The 16,913-nt window shown below is 42.1% G+C and overlaps 5 protein-coding genes across 8 annotated transcripts in view; all 5 read right to left on the reverse strand.

The window, feature by feature from the left end:
* Positions 1-161: 161 nt before the first annotated feature.
* On the reverse strand, positions 162-3,449 carry cyba (cytochrome b-245, alpha polypeptide). The gene is made up of 6 exons (XM_030376218.1): positions 3,279-3,449; positions 2,945-3,014; positions 2,464-2,538; positions 2,270-2,353; positions 1,760-1,841; positions 162-1,340 (listed from the first exon to the last, which is right to left on the reverse strand). The coding sequence occupies exons 1-6, from the start codon at positions 3,334-3,336 to the stop codon at positions 1,146-1,148; spliced, it is 564 nt and encodes a 187-aa protein (XP_030232078.1). The 5' UTR covers positions 3,337-3,449; the 3' UTR covers positions 162-1,145.
* A 321-nt stretch (positions 3,450-3,770) lies between these two features.
* Positions 3,771-6,878, reverse strand: mvda (mevalonate (diphospho) decarboxylase a). The gene is made up of 10 exons (XM_030376217.1): positions 6,650-6,878; positions 6,404-6,474; positions 6,151-6,265; positions 5,912-6,058; positions 5,508-5,707; positions 5,287-5,361; positions 4,937-5,155; positions 4,694-4,812; positions 4,259-4,367; positions 3,771-4,132 (listed from the first exon to the last, which is right to left on the reverse strand). The coding sequence occupies exons 1-10, from the start codon at positions 6,723-6,725 to the stop codon at positions 4,052-4,054; spliced, it is 1,212 nt and encodes a 403-aa protein (XP_030232077.1). The 5' UTR covers positions 6,726-6,878; the 3' UTR covers positions 3,771-4,051.
* A 402-nt stretch (positions 6,879-7,280) lies between these two features.
* On the reverse strand, positions 7,281-10,529 carry pdcd5 (programmed cell death 5). Its single transcript, XM_030376221.1, has 6 exons — positions 10,302-10,529; positions 9,553-9,596; positions 9,374-9,435; positions 8,858-8,949; positions 8,009-8,080; positions 7,281-7,901 (listed from the first exon to the last, which is right to left on the reverse strand). The coding sequence occupies exons 1-6, from the start codon at positions 10,365-10,367 to the stop codon at positions 7,854-7,856; spliced, it is 384 nt and encodes a 127-aa protein (XP_030232081.1). The 5' UTR covers positions 10,368-10,529; the 3' UTR covers positions 7,281-7,853.
* Positions 10,530-10,652: 123 nt separating this feature from the next.
* On the reverse strand, positions 10,653-13,140 carry uraha (urate (5-hydroxyiso-) hydrolase a). The gene is made up of 4 exons (XM_030376219.1): positions 12,942-13,140; positions 11,760-11,899; positions 11,529-11,664; positions 10,653-11,381 (listed from the first exon to the last, which is right to left on the reverse strand). Exons 1-4 carry the CDS (start codon positions 12,996-12,998, stop codon positions 11,292-11,294), a joined length of 423 nt encoding a protein of 140 aa, XP_030232079.1. The 5' UTR covers positions 12,999-13,140; the 3' UTR covers positions 10,653-11,291.
* A 428-nt stretch (positions 13,141-13,568) lies between these two features.
* Positions 13,569-16,913, reverse strand: part of LOC115558691 (RNA-binding Raly-like protein) — a 32,867-nt gene continuing 29,522 nt past the window's right edge. For all 4 annotated transcript variants that reach the window (XM_030377049.1, XM_030377048.1, XM_030377047.1 and 1 more), the window contains 2 exons: positions 15,933-16,093; positions 13,569-14,921 (listed from right to left, as the gene is read on the reverse strand). In XM_030377049.1, coding sequence (XP_030232909.1) covers positions 14,883-14,921; positions 15,933-16,093 — 200 coding nt within the window. In that variant the 3' untranslated portion in view covers positions 13,569-14,882. The remainder of the gene's footprint in view (positions 14,922-15,932; positions 16,094-16,913) is intronic.

The following is a 16,913-nucleotide window of genomic DNA, read 5'->3' on the forward strand; positions in this document are numbered from 1 at the left end:
TGATTTCTGCCAATTAGAGTCATCAAAACTACAATAGTTAAAAGTCATCTGCTGTAACAATTGCTTGTATAATTATACGGATATGAGGAAATCAAGACAAAGGTCGTCTCTTCAGGAAGCAACAGGATATTTCAAAAGGTCAAGATTTCATCAGTCCGTTCTTGAGATTGACAACCACGCTAGATATAGTTTATCATGTTTATAATCGGGATAACAAGTATTACAACTTTCAAGTAATTCCAAATCTTCATCCCTTATATGCATTATAACATCTTTATTTTGTGCCATAATTCATAGTAACAATATGTCTCACCTTCATGTGAGACGTTATTTAATAGTGCATGGGTCTGGGCTAAGCAAGAAGGGGTATAACGTTATTAACTTAAGAAGATTAAATGTACCTTGGAATTTCTCTACAGTTTATATATTTAGAACTCAAGTACTCTTTGGCATAATAACTATCATTACTACCCATTATAGATAGTAATCATTTTAAGGTGTGGAGGGTACATTACAGAGGTTTATTTAACCTAAATAAATTATTCAGAATATAGCTGATACCACCAACTCCTATTTGTTCTGTATGATTGTGCAACGTAAAAAGCACAGAAAATGCAATTGAAAGCGATCAAACTTAACCCTTGAAAGTGCTTCATTCAAATTACCACAGCTAGTGCGAAAGACATAATTTCCCCATGTCTCTTCTTACCCAATTAACCACAAACAGCAGCAAATAATGAAGCAACAGGCAGTAACATTCAGTTCACCTGATCTGATCTACCTGTAAGATAAGGTCCTATCCATGTCCACAAAGATACATCCCTCATTTAAACCCTCTTTACAAATACGTATTCATGTGGTGTCGGTAACCACATTTTGATTTTCTAGCTTCCGGAAATATAAAATATAACCAAACTATAAAATTTCAACTGTACAAGAGTAGGTAAATAGTTCCTCAAAAATTAAACAGCTGAAGGGTAAATATTCCTCATCCCAACACATTCCCTCATTAAAGCAACGATCCCGGTTAGAGTTCCGATCCCAGAAGGAATAGACAGTAGACCCGTCGTTGTGGTGGTGTACAGCACATGGACGCTCTGGGGGAGGGGGGGGGAGGCCAGAGGAAGAGACGGATGGAAAGCTTTTCATTCATCATTGGTGGACACTTTGATGGGGTTATCATAGGCCGCTCCCTCCAGGTCCTCAGCCCGTTTCCTGCGCATCTCTGCTGGTGGTCTCGGAGGGGGGTTCTGAGGGGGCTGCTTGATGCTTTCTCCGACTGCCTTCCGAGTCTCCGTCCGGGGCAGAATGGGCTCCCATTTTTCCCCGCTTATGGCAGCCTGGAGTACGAAAAACGCGGCTCACAAGTTAGTGCTTGTGTTGGCGGGTCTCACTGAATGACATTCAATTAACCTCATATTGAATACGAATTCTACCACCATAATCCCAGGCTTTCTAAAAACATGACAATCTTAATTACTTTCCAAATTATCTTTTTGGTTGGTTTATAATCCAACAATAGCACAATACACCTTCATACCCATGTCGGTGTAGTTTACCAACACCTGACCAATGTCTCAATCATTTCCACTGAAAGATTACAAAGTCCTCTTTACCATTTCCTCGTTTCCATTTCCTTGTTGGTCACTGTTTACTTCATGCCCGGTCTTACGAAACAGCTGACATACGGTTGACCCATCCCATTTCCCGATTCGAGAAGGTGTGTGTTTAAAGTAGATTATCACCCAGGTGTACGTACCCCCAGGTAGATCAGACTGGCGATCCCCAGACACACACAGCCAAGGACGGTAGCGAGCATGAATCCCGCCGGCACAGCTATTCTAAAACAGAGAGGAGGATAGACAGAGAGATCAGAGGAGAAGACAGAGAGACAGTCGACTACCATCGAGCACTGTCAGTGGACTGCACCTAACCTGTGGCCCCTCTGGGCGCTCCGGCCCTCAGGGTAAGGGCCCTTCCCTGGGACTCCTCAACATTTATCTAGGGAGGAGCCGGGGATCAAACCAGACAACCAGCTCTACCACTTGAGCAACACCCAATTCACTAATAATTATCCTTAGCAAACCCATAATCTATGTTAGTTCATATTCAAATACTTGCGAGTGAAACCAAGGTATGGCAGCACGACGGCGACAAAAGAAAAAAGCCTACAAGCCTAAAGATATTCGCACTTAGGGTGGCGGCTCGGGCACATCTGGAGGTGAACAGAAACACAGGGAAACCCCGTGAAACAAATAGTGGAACTCACGCTGCATGTATGAACGCTCTGACATAGTAGTTCCTTGTCAGTGGACCAAACGCTTTCACACATACTGTAAAGCAGTACTGACCCCTGGAAGACAAAAAGTACACATATACATATACGAGTCCTTGAATCATTATTTAAATTGCTCACTTACCATATTAAATTAATTGTGAATATAAATAGACAGCACCACTTACGTTCGCTCCACACTAGTGCCTTTGTTCTTTTTGCCTCTTGGGTATTCTAGCAGGCATACAAACACCCCTGCAGCTCTGACTGTCTGTCAAGGTTATTACCATTCTGGTTGTAGATCATATATATGCATACGTTATATTCCTGGATCTATGTAGTATTATTTATTTAATATTATTATTATTAGCTTATATACCTTTTTATTCCTACGTCTAAAATGCCTAGTCCCATCTGGTACTCTAGTCATTTAGATTATTATCTCAGGATAGGGTCATCTTAGTGCATAGGAAATAGTTCTTCAACTTCTAACCTAGGTCGTTTTTTGGCAATCAATATTTCGGTCGGCCTTTTATCTCCTACACAATTCTTAATGGGATAGGCGGATATGCTCTGATTCCTTGCCTTGCGAAACACAGAAAAATGTTTAGAAAAAAATATTCGTTACAACTTATAAAGGGTACATTCGTTAGGTCTATCAAAGGATACATTGAATAGGCAGCAAACTCCCATCCTCTAAACATTCCGCCCACCCCCACTATACCACCGGTAAGTAGAACTGAAACAAGGAAACAGGAAGAAACAATTATTTGATTAATCTGAAACAAACCCACTCGTATCAATTCAAAAGTGAAACATTGGACATTGTATCGAATCTTCTAAAAATGCAATACTCTAATTACAAAAAAAACGGCTTTAAAGGCTTGACCACTTGGTCATGGAGACATGTCTGCCAATCACTATTAGCATCACTACTGGTTCACAATAATAATTTACTATAATAAAATAAAATGTAAAATATTAAGGCAAAAAATGTACTCACTGAGTCCCGCTGCGAGAGCTTGTTCGTTGGCCCACATGGCCCATTCTATTTTCCCCATCGTTTTCTAAACACTGCGAACCCTGTCAAGCGTCAAGCAGCAACAGTACTCTATTCACGACAAACCAGAAAGTTTGGCCATGCAATGAGGAAGTTTCTCATTTAACAACAATAGCAAGGTATGGTTGGGCGGACCAATGAGTTCGCCACCCCTTCTTTAGCTACGCGTCATTTCCGAATAGGTTGATGATCGCTGTCGAGATAGGAAAAAGAGTTTCATGCCATGGAATTTGTTGGATTTTAACTTAAAGAGCAGAACACACCGTACTGTCATGTTATTTATTTGCGTGGGTGAGAGACCATGCCATACCTTTATGGCAAACGATAAAGGTATGTCTACATGAATGAGTTTTACACAGTTTAAGTGTTACAATACATTATAAAACACTATTCAGATATAATACAAGCATCCACCAACGCAACACATCAGGCAGATTAAATAGAGGACTTAGAAGATGTGGTTTTATTATGCAACAAAATTATTAAAACCTTTTAAAAATGTAAAATGGTTCTACACATTTTTATATCAAAACAAATCCAGAACAATCACTTATTAGACAATTGTGTACAGACTAGTGTTGTAATCATACCATATCTCTATATATTGCTATTGAAGATATAGTTTCTCTTTCAGATCCACAATAAAAGCCAATATCAAAAATCCCTGTCTTTTAAATGTGACTCTAGCTATAGCAGCTTGTGGCCTGGACTCCCAGCTAGGCGTCGGGCTTCGGTAGCCCGTCAGGTCCAAGCAGATGCTGCCCGGGGTCCTCCAAGACACGAGGGCCGGGCCCCGCCTTCGACACACACACAAACAAACAGAGCCCATTACACTTCTGATTTTGAAACAGTGCAGTCCGTGAATACAGACACTAGAACACACGCATTACGTAATTCCAATTCTGTTGAGGGTGTGTCTCTACCTGGGTGCTGATAATGTAGCTGATTCCCTTTGGCATCGGCTCCAGGCAAATGGCATTCTTCAGCTCCTCGGAAATCTCTACTGGTTCTACCTGTAGACCAGTTAAAAACCTGTGGAGGGAGGTCACAGACCAGTATCATTTATTGCTCAGTTATGGTACCACGTCGATGCAACACAATGACCACGTTTTGGTTCTGCGTCCGTTTTTAGTGAGTGGACCAATCACAGCCCTTAATGCTGCGTCATCTTGACACAAAGTTTTTTTGGGAGTCGTACGTCCGGCCCTTGCGGTGGACGCAAGGAGGGTCCGCAAGAACGTAATGGGTCCGTAAATGGGTCCCTTGTGTTGCATCGACGGGATCCATAATTAAGCCTTAACACACGAGGGACGACCTTGTACTAAAGCCAGGTTTAGGTTTTGTGACGGCCTGCTCACGTTTTCCCATTGTTGTTGTCTGGAGGGAAGACGAGGCGAACCACCTGGAGGAACTCGGCCACGTGTTGCTGCAGAGTGTAGATGACCGCGTTCGGGCCAGCATCAAACGTGTAGGCCACCTAGGGAAGTGCACACACACACACACACAAAATATGAAACACTACACTACAATTAATTAAGAGAAACCCCATAAAACAGACATTAGACTTAAAACTGCAAATTTCCTAAAGACATTATTCTCACCCTTGCTTCACCGTAGTGCCGGTTGTACTGATGCACCAAACTGATGACGTGCCGGGACACCGTGTTGAGGTAGAAGATGGGAGGAAAGGTGTCCAGGCAGGTGGCGTGGAACTGATTACTGTCTCTCATGGTCAGCTCCGCAAAGGTAGCAAAGTCCTTCTTATGCACCGCCTCAATCATCTGCTTCATTCTGTCGGGGACCACAGACTCAGCCCGGTGCTACAGAGACACACAAGGGGAAGTGTAACTACACATGGGGGAATTACTGTGTCAAATTGATGGTAATCCTGAAAGTGACTTTTTTTCAGTGGAATGACAGAAGCATTAGTGTTTGAGGGACAATGGAGCACCTTAAGGAGGCTGCTTGTTTCAACGCTGGTTTGCATGCCGGCGGTGCTGCCCACTGGTTTACGTTCAGCACTGGCCTGCAACAAGCAATGTTTTCAGAGAAAAACGTATTGGGTTAACGGGGAGAAATAATCAGTTGTATTGTAATGTATTACGCAGCATGTTCGACATCCTTGCATTTACAACTGCTTGGCCATATGTGCGCACACACACACATACTTACCACCAGTACAAGGACTCTGAGGTCGGGCCAATGGGACTCTGGCTCCACTTGCTGGGCAACACTGTCCTTGCCGTCCTCTCGCTCTCCCATGATCCATTGGACGAATCCTCCGTACATACTCCTACATGCACTGCCAGAGCCCTGTCTGGCGATGCCGGACAACTCCCCATCTACTCCATACACCTTTGCCAATGTGTACACTGGGAGAGAGTAGAGAGAGAGCGATTGAGCGAGAGCGTGGGTAGAATCACATGGGAGGAAGTACATAACATGATAGTTACCATTCAGTCTGGATTGATCATATTGTTAAGTGTGAGTTATCTCTTCAATGTCGTACTGATAACACATTTTCCATGTGTTAAACATACAGATTGTACATCCTACTGTACGAAACCCTCTCTTACCCAGACAGGCGAAGCCAGCGGCAGAGGAGGCCAGGCCAGCAGCCGTGGGAAAGTTGTTGACAGAGCAGATGTGGACTTTATGGGACAAGCAACCCACATCCACACTGGAGTCCCCATCATTGCGCCTCTTCCTTGCTAGCCGTCTAACTGATGAGGAAACACAACAACATTGTAATCATGTTTAGCAGCCAGTCGTTTTTTTGTTTTCATGAAAAGAGGGAACCATCGCCAAGACTTACTTTCCCTTAGACAGGACTGTAGTCTGGGATGGTTAATGTCTTCCTCTTTGCCATTGAGCCAGATACGATCCTCCTGAAATGATCTGCACGATGCTACTGTCGTCGTGGTTTTCAGCTGAAAGAATGGAGGATTAGAATGATCTTCGTTCGCGTTTACCCTACATTTCTACTTCCCAAGAAATGTTTAAGTCACAACTCTACATTTTACACTACACTGAAACTAAACAAAGTTAGTAAGTTGTGGCTTCCATACCTGATCTTGATGAAGTGTGACACTCAGGGATGAATTAATGGGTAAAATCAAGCCCTCATTTCTTTTTCCCCCTGTGTGCAAAAAAAGTGTGATTATTATTATTATGAAGTACAATAATAATCGTTATTTTCTATGAGTGACACAGTTTAAGTTCAAATGCATTTTTACATAAATGCATGGCATCGTTACCATTTCTTTAAAACAGGTTGTATAGAATAGGTTGTTAAGAATACATTTGACACTTACAATATTTGACAACAGCTATATTGACTGGCGCAGTGCAGGTCACGTTTACTGGCTTGACGACAGTGTCCTTAGGCATGGTTATAGATTATTACAGACGATAATAGTTTAACATACAAGTATCTAAAGTAGCCGGTTTAGTCCTCCTCTCATTTAAGCGTTGTAGTACCGAAAAAGTTTAACATCCGCACACAACAGTAGCGCTTTACAAATCTCTCTAACCATTGGTTAGGGTTTGACGTACGGCTTAGCCAAGTACCAATCATTGCAAGGCCGCCTACTTTAGTCGCTGTCTGGGCCAATGGGAGCCATCAGACCACAGTCAGGCGAATGGGGCAAGGTAGAGGACGGTCCAATTTGAGATGTGAATGGTTAACGAAATCTAGTGAGATTTTATCTAAATATAATCTTATACATGAGAAATTCGATTACATTTAAAACATCCAGATGTGAATTATGCTATTTAAAAAAGGAAACAAAAATCGACATTTTAATATTGAAACCCATATTTAAGAAGGCAGCTCACCAATTTTCATTCTCATAGACATCTTCCTATAAGATGAGCAATAGTATCACTGCTTTAATAGCATAGACTGCATCGACGGCAGTAGGCTGTGTTAAACACAAACAATGATTGCATTAGGCTTTTTTATTTATGCAAACCACATGTTACATGAAAAGAAAGAAACAAATATAGGCTATAAAAGTGCTTTATCCATGTTCCATGGAACTGCAGCACTGCTTGACGCACACATGAACAGTATTGACATCCGATCACCATAAATTCTTCAGCAACCGTTTGTTTAAGCATTTCTCGAACTGCGCTGAAAAAAAATAAAAAGAAAGAAAGGCCTAACACAGCAAAATGAACACAAGCAAAAATTGAAGTTCAGGAATCGTTACCAAGAAATATTATGTTCGGTCAAATCAGGAAACAACATATGCTATGGCACTTTTGCTAGCAAGAGACCTCAAAAGGTGAACTTGCCTGTGTTTGCAAAGGTCCTATTTTTGAATCAATCCCACAATATCTCTAGTCCTTCATCTTACTTAGTAATCCATGACCACCCAGCGAAGTGAGAGATCATGATTCAGTGGTGAGAAAATAGTGTGCTAAATAGAACTGCCTATTAACAGAGTCCCACGAAGGCAAAGGTACTCCTGCAAGATGTTCTTCAGAGCTTCTGTCTTCAGTATGGAAAACTCATTAATCTTCCTCCTCGTCGTCAGAATCCATCACCCTCCGCCTGTTGAACTGGAATATGAAAATAGTAAGAACTATTAAAAACAATCAGGTTAAGTCCTGATTTACCTGACCACCATATCGTCCAAAATATTTCAGATCACACCAGGTGTAATTACCGTCACTTTTGTCGTCTTGTCTGTTTGCTGACTGACTTTCTCGAGGATCTCAATCAAGCCCGACTCTGTAATCTGTTATAAGTGGGGATATGCATCATGAGTTACATAGTAACTGGTGAACACCAGGAGGTAAATAACGATAGTTTGTCACTGGTAGGAGTCTGAAGGGGCCTCCCTCTTGATACCAGGTGGGTCAGATAGAGAGTGAACGCTGCAATTGAAAACTCCATCATTGCACTCATAATCACCATTTTTATGACACAATAGCCAAAATAGTTTGTTTAAGAGGAAATGTAAGAATGCTACGAAACCCGGACAGAAGTTTGAACTTTCCACCTTTGACTACTAGGACACCTTTGCAAATTCCAATACAATAAATGCTTCTTCTGCATTGTTCTAAGAAGCAGCTGTCTAAAGCCCCTTTCACACACGCAGTCTTACCCTGCAAAGTTCCGGAACATTTCCTCTATTTGTGAATGGAAACAAAGATCGAGAAATCGGGGAAATCTGCAGCGGCAATTTTTCTGCTCAAGTACAAGACATGCGAGTACTATAGCGACTGGCGTCCGTCAGCGTTGCATTACGGCCGTCTGCTGGAGTAGACGGCCAACGGGCCGTCCAGCAGACGGCCAACGGGCCGTCTGCTGGGCGGCCCGTTGGCCGTCTACTCCGGCATTGCTATGCCATGTGTGAAAGGGCGCAAGACGGAAATCTTCCAGAACGTAGCTGCATGGGTGAATATTGAAAATCACTAGTGGCGCCTTGAAAGAATAACCCAGTAATCTACCGGGAATGTGTAAAAGGGGCTTTAACAGCGCGTGGCAATAACAAACCCACCCATCATCTCACCTTTCCCGCCAACTTGCCATAACGAGCCATTTGGATAAGATAGTTCTCAACCGCTTGGGCCTTGTCCGGCTTCACCATAGCCAGGTTGCTCACTGAAACATAACAATTATAATTCTATTATTTTGTTTCACAAGGATGTTATCACATATCACAAAATTATTTGTGATAATATAAACTGACAATATAAACTGTAAAAATATACATTCATGGAGAATTACAGGTCTTCTGTAAGTCCTTTGAGGCTCATAGATAATTTACATTGAAATATCTTATGTATAAAAAAATATACACATTGAGATGTATACCAATATGACTTAAGACAAGAAGACAAGTAGTTACACCTCACTCAAATTATTCCAGGATATTTTTGAGTTATTGAAGGAAATCATTTACTATATAACACATTACATGACACAAAAAAGCATCTTAACTCTATGATTATCAGACACAACACTAGGTCTAATGAACCTCTGATCTGTTCACCAACTGCGGAAATAACAAAATATCAGCAATTACATCTTCCACGGGCGGCCTGGTCTAGAACTTGGGCCAATATGGAGTTCCTCATCTCTGTATCCCTGTAGGAGAAAGGTGACAACAGCATCATGAAAACAGCCTTTCAGATCTTTCGGGCCCTAATCGAGCATATCAGCACATGCAATCATGGCTTACTGGATGGGATAAAAAAAAAATACCTCTGTTTGGCCTCCTGCTGTCCTTGTTGGTCATTGGAACCATTCTAGAAATAGGTGAAAATAGACGGTCATGATAAAGGTAGATCCAATTAACTATATGATTAAGTGACTTAGTGCATTGTCTGTAGAATGCAGACAGATGTTCAACAATTTAATATAGGCTAGTTACATGCAAATGATACCGTCCACTTAACTTGGGTATGCCAATATGTTGCTGTATCTCTTAACACACGTACGATGCAACAGCAAGGGTATGGGTGATTGATCGAAGTACATATTGAAGATTGGACTAAACCGTCTGAGGGTCAGCAAGTTCATATCTTGCAAAGTAGAAATACTTAACAGTAATGCTGAATAGTTGCATCAAAAAAGGTGTGTCAACGATTTATTACACCAACGCCTTTTCAGCGACATGGATGGATGTGAATACATATATGGACGGATCTGAATACATATAATCGAAGCCCAAAGGCTTAATGCAGGTATTAATGTCGACAAAGAAAATGATCTAACGTTACTATGAGCTAATGCTGTAAGCTGCCCTGCTGGAAGGCGTGTGACTGTGTTCAATGCTTTCATAGCATGAGTCTATCTTCCATGTTTTGGGCAGGACTGGCAGGACTACTAGTGAGTCTACCGGATCTATACGGTATTTAAAACAAGGCACCTAGACACTGCATGACAGCATGGACAACACGGGCATCTCCTTTTATAGGACACGCTAAATGGGGTCGTGTTTCCCTCCTTACCCCGTGTTTCGCCTGCAGCTCGGACATTCTCTGCCTCCTGATTGCTTCCAATTCATCATCTGCCATTTTTAGTTTTAGTTTACACACCGCAGAACAAAAAATGCGTATTGTATAAGGCAATAACTGAACGAAATACACACAGGATGAGTTTGGGATAGGCCCCCTTTCTTCCAGTGATTTCTTTCGTCTGAACAATGGTAGGGTTGTAACAGACGTTCGGGGTACTACCGCCCCCTACTGAGCTGGAGCCAGAAGCACATGCACCATACGAGAACACCAGCATTTGAAATAGATGCGTTTTAATGTTTTTTTGAGGATGTAATGCCATCGTGAATCATCCAAGCAAATGCCTTTTTTTCTTTCATATATTTATTGATCTACCACACTGACAGACACATGATTAACCAACGCATATCTTTGTTTTTCATGTAATCTTCTTATCTTAAGGACATTACATTGACATACAGGCCTACCTCAAACTGACATCCAGTGTAAGTATCACTGTTAGAGTGGAGGCAAAAATAAGCATTGAGGAACAGATTTATGACATGCAACCAAAAAAAGCTGTATCATATCTGGAGTATGTATGTTAATCTTTGCCAATACAATTTGTATCAGAAAGAATAACATAATTGTTTCAATTATTGTTCATATTTGTATTTTATTTCTGCCAGCGTTTAGAAAATTGACCTTTATGCGAATAATATATATATTGTACTCCTATTCAATATACATATGCAACGATACATCGCCTCAGAGAGATTCTTGATGATGAAGAAAGTAGTTGTCCTATAAACATGTCATAATAAATGTAGTATGATCTGCAATTGGGAAAAAACAATATAAGCGGGATTCATCGCAGTTAGCAGAATTGGAAGACTACATCAGAATATATTTCCACCAGCAACCGCATTGAAGTATCCATAACCATAAGAGTCTCTCTGATTCTGATAAGTCAGAGGCATTCACACAGGTCCCTATCGGTGGACTCTAGCTCCCCCTGTAGGTACTGTAGGAGAACCGACTGAGAAGCAGAGGTATATGAAACTTATCCACTGGGTTTCTTATGGTGAAGACAATCTGTAACAAGAAATAAACGGAAATTACATTGATGCCAATCACTCTCAAAATCCACGAGGACATACTGTAAAGCTCGATCAATTATTTGCAATTAATATGATTATAGTTATTTAAATGTCGTAGCACAACCACATGAGAGGTTTTTACCTCGACGTATGGATAAAAGCTTTCTTCACCGAGACAGCCCCAGTACCTATCTGTGTCAAAGTGCAATTTATACACCCCAGGAGTAAACAGTTCCCTGGTAGTGAGACCGGGGCACCGTCCGTCAGAATTAGTTATCCTGTAGGGAAATACATAATTTAGTAGGTTAGGGCCTACTGCTGCTGTATAATGCCGCTCCTGAATGGACTGAGGCCTTTGTTCTTGAGATGTTACCCTGTGGTAATCAGATTCCAGGCAGCAGCAGAAGAGTCCTGTTTATAAAGCAGGATGGTCATGTTGGACCCTGGGACCCCCATCGCAGTGTTCAGCACATGCGTAGTCAAGGGACTGCCAGGTTGTGCCATTGCTCCACACTAAAACAAACAAGGGAAACTAGTTTGGACACTTAAATGATCAGACTATAACTACATCAAGGCTTATAAACCAACCAAATTGCCTATAAGCAAGTATGTTCCCGGTGACCAGACGTCCTATTTAGCCCGGACATGTCTTATTTTTGAGACACTTTAAAAGAAAAAAGTGTCAGGGCGGAATTTCACAATTTTAATTTTAAATTTATTAAAGCCTCATACATGTGTTTACATTATATTTGCGTTAGGTTCCTCTTGGTCGTTCACAAACTAGTTACGCCCATAGTTCCACAATCAGTTCTGTTCGCTTTGCATTGGTGGAAGTGGGTAGCGGGAGTGGTTAAGTAGAGCCTTCAGATTGGACGGCTTGACTTTAGAGTTACCGTCATGTTTTGTATTTTTTTTTTACCATTATTGTTTTAGGGACAAACATTAACACATTTCTCCTACAGGGGATTGATAATGTTCTATCTATTGAACAGAAGTAAACACTTGGTCATACTTTACACACTTTACCACAGCATTGGCCTACTCCTACTGAATGCCACAGATATTTTAAGCTTTGGACTGAATGCCAAAATCCATGTGTTTTCGCACGTTTGCAACGTTTAAAAGTTCAGGGAAAAGTATATGCCTCTACTGTTGTTGCTTAGGCCAATATCCTTTTGAGGCAGTGGTGTTTCTGAATATTAGTGTTAAGGGCCAATAATGCTTACTATCATACTTTAGTCGCCATATCTGTGGACACATATGTGCAGTCACATAGTAGCACTACGCAACGATCCATAGGCCTACTACTAAAAATGTGTGGTACTCAGCGTAGTAGAACTATGAGCACTTCCTTATAATAAAAAATAATAATAATAATTGTGCTTTCAGTTTAATAAAAGCCAGGACTTTTCCCGGCTAAATCTACCGGGTTAACTTCCCACGTCCGTCTGAACTGTACTGTACTCCCAACACACCTCCAACTAACTGGCTTGCATGCCAAAGGAATGCCTCACGAATGTTCTTTCAGTTAACCAGGCATAATAACAATGCTTACCGGATTTGCAGCCACAATCTGATTAGATAAGTTGTGCAGTCTCCGATCAGCGCTCATTTGCACAATTTTAGCTCACGTCAAACCCGCGGAACTGTCTTATCCGAGAGTTGATGGTTCATTTACAACCATTTAGTTTCTGGTCACTAGTGTGCTCTCACGAGTTTGCACTGAGCATGTCATCCAATGGCCACGCCGCTTACCTGCTCTACAAACAACACAATTTTGCGGTTGTGCAAGATCTCAAAGTACGAGTTATTGATTGGTTGGGTAGAAAATGTATAGTTTAGTTTGAGTTACAAGTTTTAAACAACTCCTGCTTCAGGCATCTAGTCGATTCTCCATCTACCAGGTGTCTCTCTATTCTAAATCGCATAGCCTTCAGTATATATTTAACTGGGCCTTTATGTCAAAACTAACCTAATAGTGCCAGCAAAGTAAAACAAATATAAATATATTACACAGGAAGTCATTTTTATGACTGCTCTAAATTAATTGAATAGGTCGTTTTCCATCGATGACAGCTCAGGGCCTCTGCATCCAGCAAACCACCCCTCCATATATATTGAGCATTCGCGGATACTTAATGTCTAGCGTTCAAGCCACCAATGAAATAAATGAAACAGCGTCAATGGTTAATAGTTTATTTTACCAAGGAACAATACAATTGCTTTTTTCATATTTTGAATACACTGTCCTCCATTGCTGTGCTTACCCCCACCCCGCTTTAAAACGATATTTGATGTGCTGATCATCCTGTGTATTTGCCAACATACCATTTACAATTATCTCCACACCTGAACACCAACGTTGATATTTCAAACTATATTTATCCATATTTCACAATTTGTTTCAATGTACATATTGCTAAAAAAAAACATGCTATATTATGTAACTTGATGTACTTATCCTTAATTTGCCTTCATAAGTGTTCGGTATTGCACAAATGTGGAAAGGTTTTTTGTTTTAATAATTAGCAAAGAAAACATGTTGGTCTGATGATCTTATTGATAGCTGTTCTGCCCCCCCAACCAACACCCCCCAAATACAGAAAAAACAACAACGCTTTTTTCTATTTCATTTAGTGTGGCCATTCTACGGTAAGACCCAGTACAAAACACAGGTATGTTGACGTCAGTATGAAAATACCTTTAAGTACTGGTCTATTGAGTGTTTCCTGTGTGTCCGAACACTCACAACACGTGTTACATCTTGATAATTACAATAGAGCATAATGACTTAAAAAAGAGAGAACAAATAAAAACAAACTCCTAAAGCAAACGAGAACACAGCCGAGGAGGTCAGAGGGACGGGTGAAGGGGACAGGAACACACAGGGTAGGATTTGCCCGGAGTGGAAGAGATAATGATATATATATTCAAAGACCTTGAAGCAGGGCTGAAAAAGGTGGAAACGAGGGCCTGGTGTTACTATGAGCCATCTGACGTCAACATGACAGCAAGCAGAAGATGTGATTGTTGTCGATTAATCACCTTCAATCCAATCTCGCGATTCATTCAATATTCAATATGTATGGAGAGAAACACTATTCTATGTTTTTAGAGTAAAACGCACGGTCAAAAAGGTGACCGTGAGTGATGGGTCTAGGGGGGGAAGGGGGATGGGGGGGGGGGTGAAGGTTGTGTGTGAAGGTATGTGGTGTACTTGCACATCCTCCTCTTTATAATAGATTATTTATCACAGCGAGGAACAGAGGAAAGGAGACAGGTTTAACGGGACTATGGGGCTGCACCATAAGAACTTAGTATATTAGGTACGAGAGAGAAGACACTTCCTGGGTGCGTTCTGCTCCGGGTCCGCGTGGTGCACTGGGGAGGCGGGGCCTGTGATGGGGGCGGGGTGGGTGGGGGGGGGGGGCGATGGATGGCAGGATGGCGGTTCTTGCTTCCGGTGTGTTTGGCACACTTGTCTTTCGCTCCAGTCTCACATGTCCTCCTCAAGGTCAGAGCTGTGATTGCTTATCTGTTTTGGGGGGGAGAGACATTTAGAGAGACAGACAGGCATACCATGAGGCAGGCAGGCAGGAAGGTTAGACAGACACACACATCAATTTATTATTACAAGCATTGGATGATATTAAATCCCTCCGCTACTCCAAATGTGATTCACAATGGAGAAGATTAACTACTTTGCAACGATTATTTTCCTCATTATTTACTGTCCTATTTTCACCAATTCATATTTTATAGAACTATTGGAAATCACACAGACAAAGACACACACAGACACTCAGAAGTATATCATGCAGGAACCGGAGATCCTCATATCCCAAAATGCCTCCAGAATCTTGTTATTCAAGTTTAAGTGTTAGTATCTCTTCCGTGATCTTGAACTTTGTAGTCCATGCCATTTTTACTGGTTACCGAAATAAAAACGTAATTTAGAAGAAAACTGGTGGAGAATACAATGCTTTGCCCGTCTCCCCCAACCAGTTTGTTCTACGTTGTCTCGAAACTTAAGTCCCCAAACAAAGGGCCTTTTGGGGGTCCCTTGGCCGTCCCCACGAGGAGACCCCTACGCAGAGAGGTGTGTGCGGAGCTCCGTCTGGCCAGCGGTCGATGTGTCCGAGAGAGAGTTAAACTTCTCGCTCACTTATAGTATAACGCCGCAATCGTTAGACAACATCGCTCCTTTCAAACCTCGCACTAAAGGCTACTCGCATAAAGAAAGGCCTCACAAGACGGCGTTGATCGTAGCCAGGGGCATAACGACTCCCCCGCCAGCTGACATCTCTCAGCCCAAAATTGACCCCTGTAAGTTTGAATTCAACCTGAACCAGGGGAGTCAATTCCAATTTAAGGTGACTGATAATCTGGGGCCCTATGGTGCATGTCCTTCCCTCCATCTCCCATACCTTCCTATCCAACTCATCATAAAGCATGAACATATAATGATAATCCGCCCCTTTTGCCCTCCATGGGTCCCTGAATCAGCAGCCCAGAGGCAGCCCCTGCAGTGTGGAGGCGGGTTTACCGAGTGGTGCTCGTCGTCGGTGGCCTCCCCCAGCTCGGGGCTCTCTCTCTGGACTCTATGGCGGGAGCTGGGGGGAGACAGAGGGGGGAGGGACTGCTCTGGGCTGCTGGCGGAGGGAGGGTACGGGGAGCCGGCCGGACTGTCCTCTCTCAATGGAGACCCTGCAGCGACAAGGGCACACACACACACACACTGTTGGTGAGGTCTGAAGAGCACACACTTACACACACACACGCTGTTGGTGAGGTCTGACGAGCGCACACACACACACACACACACACACACACACACACACACACACACACACACACACACACACACACACACACACACACACACACACACACACACACACACACACACACACACACACACACACACACTGTTGACTGCATAAGGGGGTATATATTTTAGGTAATAAATTGTGTTACTTTTATCATTGGACCTCATGCTACATGGTACATGAAGAAGTGTTGGCGGTCCCAAACAGAGTTTGCGTGCATGCTATGCGTAGGCTGATTCGCAATCGCGTCCAGATTGAAGATAAATTAAATAATTTTAAAACTACTCAAATGATCCCTCTCTGTCAATAAAAAAAAAAATATAAGTATATATATATATATATATATATATATGTTATTATTTTTTTTTTTTATTCAGATTATTAACTCATCTGAATCGAGACGGAATCGTTCTACACAGAATCGCGATGCATCAAGGAATCGATAATTTTTCCCACCCCTAACACACACACGCACTGTCATGATGTCTGAAGGGCACACACACGCACGCTGTTGGGATGTCTGAAGAGCACACACACACACACACACACACACACACACACACACACACACACACACACACACACACACACACACACACACACACACACACACACACACGCAGTCATGATTAGTGATCGACCGATATATCGGTCGATCATCAATTTTATGTGTGTCGTATCGGCCGATATTCTTTTCA

Source organism: Gadus morhua, chromosome 14, assembly GCF_902167405.1.
Source record: "Gadus morhua chromosome 14, gadMor3.0, whole genome shotgun sequence".
Taxonomy (NCBI): Eukaryota; Metazoa; Chordata; class Actinopteri; order Gadiformes; family Gadidae; genus Gadus; species Gadus morhua.